We start from the raw sequence: 8977 nt of genomic DNA, 5'->3' as shown, positions 1-8977 counted from the left end.
TGAATGTGTCTAATCCAAAATAAGATATGCCTTATGTGTAAAATGCAAACTGAATTTTGAATAACATGCAAAATATCTCATTCATATTTTTACATTAATTACAGGCTGAAATAATACCATTCTGGACTATTGGGCTACATAAACTACATTAAAACTAATTTCACTGGTTTCTTTTTACTTGTTTAATGTGGCTTCTACAATATTGATAATTACATAAGTGGCTTAGCATTTGTGACTTGCATATTTTTATTGGACAGCATTGGTAGAAGATGAAAAAGAGTGCTCTTACAGTGAAGATAGTGCATTCTTAAAATTTCTCAAGGATAAGGGAAAAGGGAATAGATCGAAGCTTGGTCACAGTAGGTGTCACCTACTCGGATACATACCTACAGTTAATCCAAGGGGGAGGGCGTATTTGATTGTGTTTGCTCCCCTCCCCGCAGCTAAAGGAGCAGGTGGCAGAGCTTCTTCTAGGACCCCTTTCCCCACCAGTTCTCGGGCTCGGCTGGAGCTGGCCATTGAGCACACCTGCGCGCCCACCGAGGCGCGCATCCGCGAACCCTGCCGCCGGGTCCACGCCCCCTCCCCCCGTATTTTTATTTTCCTGGTATCAACCGTCAGTCTCGCACTGCTCTCCTGAGAACTACCGAGTTGTCGGCTCGCCTGGGTGAGCGTTCCCCACTTTCCCCCAGCCTGGCCCCGGGAGCCGACGCCCGAGCCCGAGCCCGAGCCCGGTCACGGGCACGCCAGCCCGTGGTCGAGACGCCGCCCGCGGGGCGGCCTGCTGGGCCGTGGATGCCCGCCATCCGCCGACAGGAGGAGCCGCGGCAGGCGGCGGGTGTGCCCAGGGCCTCCGGGCCGCGGGGGGCCGCTGTGACCCGTCTTGGCCCCCGCCGCGTCGGGGGCGGGGTGCTGGGGTTTTGGGGAGAATCATAGAGCGGAGGGTAGCCGAGGGGGGCGGGTGCTGTGGAGCGGCGGGTTCGGCCGGGGCTCAGCCTGCGGTCCGCTCCGCCCGAAGCGCGGAGGAGCCGGGCCCGCCGCCCAGTTCTTCCATGAGGCCTGAGTGAGGCGCAGCGGCGAGAGCCGGCCCGCGGCGCCTCCCCTGGCATCCTATCCGGAGCGCTGCGGCCCCCGGAGGAGGAGGAGGAGGAGCATGTCGGACGGTTTCGATCGGGCTCCAGGTGCTGGTCGGGGCCGGAGCCGGGGCCTGGGCCGCGGAGGGGGCGGGCCTGAGGGCGGCGGGTTCCCGAACGGAGCGGGGCCTGCGGAGCGGTCGCGGCACCAGCCGCCGCCGCAGCCCAAAGCCCCGGGCTTCCTGCAGCCGCCGCCGCTGCGCCAGCCCAGGACGGCCCCGCCGCCAGGGGCCCAGAGCGAGGCCCCCGCAGGCTCCCAGCGGCCTCCTCGGCCCGGGGTGCTCCCAGGTACGGAGCAGCTCTAGGCACCCTGTCTTCCGGGCCAACGCTTCCCCACGGCTCCCCGTGTGTGCCGAGGCCCGGCGCGTCACGTTCTCCGTTCCCCGGTTCCCCGAAAGCATTTCCGGAGGGGCCCGCTGGTTACGGGGTAGGAAGGGGCCCAGAACCGGGTTTGGAAGGTGGCTGCTGGAATCCTTTGTGCGCCCTGGCTGGGGGGAGGGGCCGGGTGCGCGGTCTCCGAGTTCTGGCGTCCCGGGAGGAAGTAAAAATCGCCTCCCCCTCCCCAGCCCTAGAAAGCGGGGCTGGGGCAAGCAACCACCCCCATTTTTAACCAACTCCTTGAAAAAGAGGGAGGGGAAAAGACAAGCTCTCAAGCGTTCATTTGGGAGGCAGGTATGTTTATAAATGAGCTAAAGCGAGTCTATTGTTCCTTTTTGCAGGCTCTCTGTACATATCTTGGTGATCATCTTCAATTTTGTATTTAACTCTTAAAACTTGGTGCTTTTTTAGATGTTTTTTTTTAGTACCAAGTTGTTATACAAAGGAATGAATGCTCCTAACACCGTTTTTCCCCCCTTTTCTTTCTCAGAACAAACAAGGCCCCTGAGAGCTCCACCTAGTTCACAGGATAAAATCCCACAGCAGAACTCAGAGTCAGCAATGGCTAAACCCCAGGTGGTAGTGGCTCCCGTATTAATGTCTAAACTGTCTGCGAACGCCCCTGAATTTTACCCATCAGGTTATTCTTCTAATTATACAGTGAGTACACCCGTTCCTACAACTCTGGGTTAATACTACTGGAATAATGTGATTATTACTTCATTAATCAGTATATGCTGGTGCTTTCTAAACTCTACATAAAAACATTTTGTTATGAATTCATTGAATTCATGAATCGTTTCATGAGGGAATAACTAGTTGAAGAATATATTTTGTAGTTACCTTCAAGGCATTAGAGTGTAAGCTTGAGTAGGAATTTTTGTCTGTCTGGTTCACTGCTCTCAGCATCTATGGAGTATCCATAAACTAATGATCATTATATCAAGGACATTTTCAATTTGAAAACTAAAATCTATTTCTAGACTTTAGAAACAGCCTCAGGTAGTGGCCAAGCAAGCCTGATTTTTAGTTTGATTTATAGCAAGGAGCTTTGGGGTAAATTAAACTGGTTTTGCTGTAAACTAATCATGAGGTAGTTTTGTTGAATGTTGAGAAATATTTATCTGGGCTCTTATTTCTAATTGTTAGGCCATATGTTAAAATAGTATTTCTGGTGCTAGTTACTTATCATATGTAGAGATGTTATAAGGGGTGTGGATAAAGTGTTTACATAGGTATGGAGAACTTTTAAACTTTCAGTTTTATATTGTCAACAATATAACAATTCTTTTTTTTAGTTATAGATGGACACAATACCTTTATTTTTTTTATATGGTGCTGAGAATCAAACCCAGTAACATTTGAGGCAAGCACTATATCACTGAGCCCCAACCCCAGCCCCAACAATATAACAATTCTTAAAGTGGCTCATATTTTTCTTAGCAGCACAAAGCACAGTTGGATATATAGAAAGGAATTTGTTGTGCTAGGTAAGCCCAGATGAGTAAATGCACAGGGGTTGATTGTAGGAAAGTTGGGGAGGGAATCATGGAAAATATGATTGATAATACTTTAGTTTTATTAAAGTATGACATAAGGGATACAGGGATCATCTCAAAGCTTAACAACCTTAACTAGTTTCCTAGTCAAGAAATGGAATGTTATCAACATCCTAAAAACTTTATTATTTTGATTTTAAATAGTTTTGCCTGTTTTCAAAGTTTATATAAATAAGGATGTACAGAATATATTGCTTTTTACTTTCCATCTACACCAGAATTAAATCATGCTATAATTTTTTAATTTTATTTTTTAGTGGTAGTTGGACCCAATACCTTTATTTATTTTTATGTGGTACTGAGGATCAAACCTAGGACCTCGCACGTGCGAGGCGAGCGCTCTACCGCTGAGCCACAACCTCAACCTCAAATCATGTTATAATTTCAAGTGATTCTCAGAATTCTATTGCATGACCATATGGAGGTTCCATTTGTCTGTTGATGGACATTCTTCTACTTTGGGGCTAATCCTATTCATAAATAGGATTGCTATTACTGTCCGTGTTCTGGTGGTTGTATGCCTTTATTTGCTTAGTATATACCAAGGAATAGAACTGCTAGGACTTAGAGTAGCCAGCTTTAGTAGAGACTGATAAATGGTTTTCCAAAGAGATCATTTCACTGTACAATGAGCAGCATGATTTTTAGTTGCTCCACTTCTGGTCAGCACTTGGTATTTTCTATTGAGCCATTCTGATAGGTATGTAGTATCTAGTTGTGGTTTCAGTGTGTATTTTTCTTATAACTAATGATGGCACATCTTTTTTGTAACTTTTTTCTTTTGTTATTAATGGGAACAGGTGTACTTCATAGAAACTCTTACACTGTATAGGAAAACCTTTGGAATTAGGAGAAATTGTAGACGTAAAATGAAAAACAATTGATTTGGGGTGAAAAAAGCCATCTGTTATGTAAAATAGAAATGAGAATAGCTAGGGTTCTTGCAAGAAAGTTGTATTTAGCTCAGAGAATAAAAGAATGATGGGGGAATTGTTGAGTAGTTGAATAGACTCTTAAGGATATTTTTCTTCTAGTAGCCACTCAAACAGTTCTCCATTTGTTTTCTTCCATATTGACTTGGACTGTTTTATGATATGGAAGGGAAAGGTTTTGTTTTGTTTTTAATACCTTTATTTATTTTTATGTCGTTCTGAGGATTGAACCGGGCCTCACACTTGTTAGGCGAGTGCTCTACAGCTGAGCCACAACTCCAGCCCCAGGAACGATTTTTTTCACAATACTACACATAGTTCAAATGACTCCTGGGCTGTAGAGCAGAGTATTATGTTAGTCCACTTATCTTGAGTCACTGTCATCTTTTAGGTATTCTTTGCTATTTCCTTAGTAGATAAGCACCTTCTATGCTCAGTTTACCAGAACATGTTGTGAACTGGAAGACTGTTAGTCTACAGGTGTATCTTCTTTGGCCCTTGGTGTGTGATTAAAAAAAAAAAAATTGAAAGTTGTTTTAATTAGTTCTTCACATTTAAATTAGCTGTTGCAAATTTGAATTTTTCTGATTTCTTTTGAAATCATAAGATCTGGCCAAAGACAACTAGCATTCTGATAGAGCAAAAATTGACTGTACCAGAATAGAGGCATAATTTGCTTTCTGGCTTACTTCATTTGTTTCTTTTTCTATTTTTTTTTTTTTTTGGGGGGGTGGGGTTATTGGGAATTGAACACAAGTGTACTTGACCACTGAGCCACATCCCCACCCCTATTTTGTATTTTATTTAGAGACAGGCCTCACTGAGTTGCTTATGCTTAGTGCCTCGCTTTTGCTGAGGCTAGTTTTGAACTCTTGAGCCTCCTGCCTCAGCCTCCCAAGCAGCTGGGATTACAGGCGGGTTCCATGGCTCCGGGCTTGCTTCATTCATTTTTAACCCATGCAGATTCCATAGACTTTGGGCTTGCTACCTTGCTCTGGTATATTCTCTAGCCTTACAGATTTACTCTAATGACTACCTTTGGTTAAAGCTAAAAGTATTTCTCAAATTTATTTGTCACACCAGAATCCTTGTTTTCCCCCCGTTACTGTTAAGATCTTGTTGTGAGGGAAGGTTTTCCTTATATAATTCAAATATAGCTACATTGGCTCACTCATTCAAGTAGTTAAATACTTATGAGTCAAGCACTGCCTATACAGCAGCAAACAAAACAGATAAAAAAAAATCCAGTCTTCCCAGAGCCTCTTTTCTAGTGGTCTGCCTCAGTTTCTAGAAAGTTCTTGAGTCTGTTTTTGTCGTATTCATGAAAATGTATTGTCTAGTATTCCTAGCCAGGTCTCTCTTAAGAGTACATTCTTTTTCTAAAAGACTTTATAGTATTTGTTTGCTGTGTTTTTTAAGTTTTCCTAAACTGTTTTCTTTAGTCCTCCTTCTGATCCTCCTACTAGAATTTCCTGTCTTCTATTACATTGAGTTGTTGTATCCATCTATTCCTGGTTGTTGCTTCGTCTCAAACCAGTATGCCTTGAATATTTGATCATGGTTTACTAACCAGTGCCAGAAATTCCCCATGGGAATTCATAAAGCATTTACGTTTCCCCCTCTCTCTCTTTTTTTTTTTTTTTAAGGGTAGCCTTCTTCAAGCTACTACTAGAGTGAGTACTTCTAGAAAATGTTACTAGAACATTTTCTAGAAGTACTCACTCTAGACACTACTGTACTTCTCACTGACTGTGCAAACATCTGCAATTTGATCCTCCTAGGTATATTGCTACTATTTTTTGCAACAGTTAATGATGCTCTTCTGATTTTTTTTTTTTGTCAATTGTCATTTTAATCCTCATCTTAGACCTTGAATACAATAAGACCCATGAACACAGTATGATCTGTTCAGTTTAAAATTCCTAGTGTGCCAGGTCCTATGCTAGGTGTCAGTGTTTTTTTTTTTTTTCTTTTTAAACTAGTCTTTCAAAAGTTCCTTTTATAATGTTATAAAAACTAAATATTTAAGGTACTATTTTCTGGGTGGGTTTTTTGTTTGTTTGTTTGTTTTGTGTGACTTTTCATTCCCAAGATATTTCAACTATTATTCTCTCAGATTTCAAACTACGAGTTTATTCAGTAGCATTTAATGTTACGAGCATCACCCATTCCTCACTTACCTCCTCCTTTGATTTCTGTGGCAGTTCCCCCCAACTTCTCCCTCAGATAGCAGTCTTGGAGGTCCTGTCATTTTCCCATTTTATTATCTCTCTTACAAATCCTGCCTGTTCCTAGAGTCTGACCATCACCTTTCTATATGCTAATAATCTTAAAATTGAATTCTTCATCTGAACTCTAGACTTGTTTCCAATTGTTTGACTTCATGAGGATTTCACATTCAAACTCAAGTATAATTAACAGTTAATCTTTTGCAGATCTTTCCAACTAGCTGAGGCCAAGAAACTTGATGGTATATTAACTCACCTCTTTCCCTCACTCTTGCCCCAGTTCAATCCAGCTAACCTAAGTAGTTTTGACTAGTTCACCATCTCACTGTCTTGGATTATGGTCTCTTCTCTTGACAGTGCATACCAAGGGCATACCATGAAAGGTGCATTTTCTAATTGATGTCCCTCCCGATATCTTCCATAGAATTCTAAGAAAAATAGAGCTTGAAAATATTCCTGAGCTTAAAAATCATTTGGCTCAATATTGAAGACCGAAGTGTGTGTGCTTTGAAAAATCTGGTACTAGAGAACTAATGCAGTATTTGAACATGTTGGAATGCCTATCTGTTCAGAATAATGTCTCTCTTTCTTTTTCTTTTTTCTTTTTTTTTTTTTTTTTTTTGCTTACAGTGGCAGGTTTTGGATCCAATCCTCTGTTCTATTATATTCAGAGCAACTCTACTTTTCTTTTAATTATTGGACTTCAGATTTTCTTAAAGGAGTTTGTTGACTTTATAAAAGTCAATGTTAAACTGCATTAACCCCAATGAGTGTCATTTTATAGAAACAGAAAATTAGTAGCTTTAGCTGGGATCTGCAGACTTGCTTTTTTTTCTTCATTATCATTAATAATTATAAGATACTATAAGTCTGTAAAACTACTGTATATGGAAACTTAAACTAGTTTTTACTTATAAAGTTCACACATTGTATATAATTACCATTAACTATATTAGTGCATTCTTGTGCTTAACTGCTTTCATTACTTTATAATAAAAGTTCAGTATTTATAATGGGAACATTTCTTCACTCCAGAGTCAAGTATTATTGGGTTTTTTTTTCTTCTCAGAAATTCTCTGCCTATACAAATAAATCTTAAAAGAAAGAAAGTTATACTGAAATATGATTGGATTCTTGCTTTTCATTTAACATGCTATCTTGAAGATATTCCTAAGTTGATACATTTAAGTATGTTTTCTTAAATGGCTATATAATAGTCCATTATATAGATATATTTAAGTAGTTGACCAATTTTTTGTTCATAGATTGTTAGATGGATTTCTTAGCAATGAACATCCTTCCAAATAATGTGAAAGTGGGTTTTAAGACTTTATTATTTAAAAAAAATTTTTTTGTAGTTGGACAGCATGTCTTTATTTTATTTTATTTTATATTTTTATGTGGTGCTGATGATTGAACCCAGTGCCTTACATATGCGAGCAAGTGCTCTGCCACTGAACTACAGCCCCAGCCCAAGACTTTGTTATTTTTTAGTGTGGTATAGAGAATAAAAGTATAGATTTTGTACTTCTAACTAGCACTGTGACTATGCACAAATTTCTTGTTGGTATGTGGCTCTACCTCACTCAAACCCTCCCAACTTTCCCTGTTTTTAGCATGGTCTTTAGATTCAGTCTCCTTAGTGGTGTCTGTGTTTTAGCCATTCTCTCTATTTCTCAAAGATATCATGCCAAGTACCACCTCTTTGGTGCCCGTATGCTTACTGTGGCCACTTTAGGGTGTCTTTCCTGATATTTGGTGTGATTGATTCTCCCCCCCCCCACCCCAGTTTAAATGCCTGGCCATATTTTTCAGCTTCTGAATGTGTTTTCCATCATGAGAGGAGGGATTTGTGTGCTTTTGTTGATGGGAGACATTATGTCATGGCCATATTCCCAGCTCTTAAAATAGTCCTTGGCACTTAGTAGGTGCTCAGCCTCATACAATTTTGAATGAATGAATGAATAACCAAAGAGACTTAACTGACACCTGTTTTTTCTTTAGGAATAGTAATGCTTATTGATTTTCTAGGGTTAAATCAGATACTGCATGCAAATCCCTTACTTATCTTTGTAAAAGCATTGAAAAGCTGTTAGTCTCTTTACTAAGTCTCTTTCCACCGTAGAGCTTTTCTTAGGGCATTTTTGACCATGTGTGGGTGGTTTTTTTTTTTTTTTAATGTATGCACTAATTTAAGGTACTGTATTTTGTATCTTTTTTCATATAGTTTCTAATTTGAGTTTCTAGAGAAGAATTTCTTTAAGGAATATTATTATTTGACTATAACTGTTAAGTAAACTTTAAAATGATTTGGAGGATATTCCAGGCATTGAGAGTGGGAATATTCTGGCCTGATAACTTTTATGGAACTCACCTGCTCAGCCCTACGGCCATTAATTATGATGCTGGCAACTTCCAAAGTGGTATTCCCAGTGGTGGAAATTTTAGCTGGAAACTATTGCTATTATCAAAATCAGTTAGAAACCTAGCTGTAGCAGCCAAAAAGTTTCCTGCCATTTATACCATGATGAAACTTAGTATGTGCACTTTCCTATCTTTGGGGATTAATAGATAGGTGCAAACCTTACTAGGTTTTTTCTTTTCAATATAGATACGATCAAACATCTCATCTACAAGAATATAGAAAATAGTATAATGAATCTCCATGGCCTTAATAGTAAGCTACATATGTTTCTATATCCCTGGTCCATCCTTTTCCTCTTATTTTCAAGCAAATTCTAAACTTT

At 40.5% G+C, this 8977-nt stretch overlaps 1 protein-coding gene across 3 annotated transcripts in view; it reads left to right on the top strand.

Moving 5' to 3' along the window:
* The first annotated feature begins 642 nt into the window (after positions 1-642).
* Paip1 (poly(A) binding protein interacting protein 1) overlaps positions 643-8977 on the top strand; it is a 28919-nt gene continuing 20584 nt past the window's right edge. Inside the window, exons 1-2 of one of the 3 annotated variants that reach the window (XM_026393621.2) lie at positions 643-667; positions 2002-2171. In XM_026393621.2, the coding sequence (XP_026249406.1) occupies positions 2073-2171 (99 nt within the window). In that variant the 5' untranslated portion in view covers positions 643-667; positions 2002-2072. Of the gene's footprint in view, positions 668-933; positions 1422-2001; positions 2172-8977 lie in introns of those variants that run through there. The other 2 variants (XM_026393619.2, XM_026393620.2) reach the window with 2 other exon arrangements.

This window comes from Urocitellus parryii, chromosome 1 (genome assembly GCF_045843805.1).
Source record: "Urocitellus parryii isolate mUroPar1 chromosome 1, mUroPar1.hap1, whole genome shotgun sequence".
In the NCBI taxonomy this organism is placed as follows: domain Eukaryota; kingdom Metazoa; phylum Chordata; class Mammalia; order Rodentia; family Sciuridae; genus Urocitellus; species Urocitellus parryii.
This window is presented reverse-complemented; position numbering and strand designations above follow the sequence as displayed.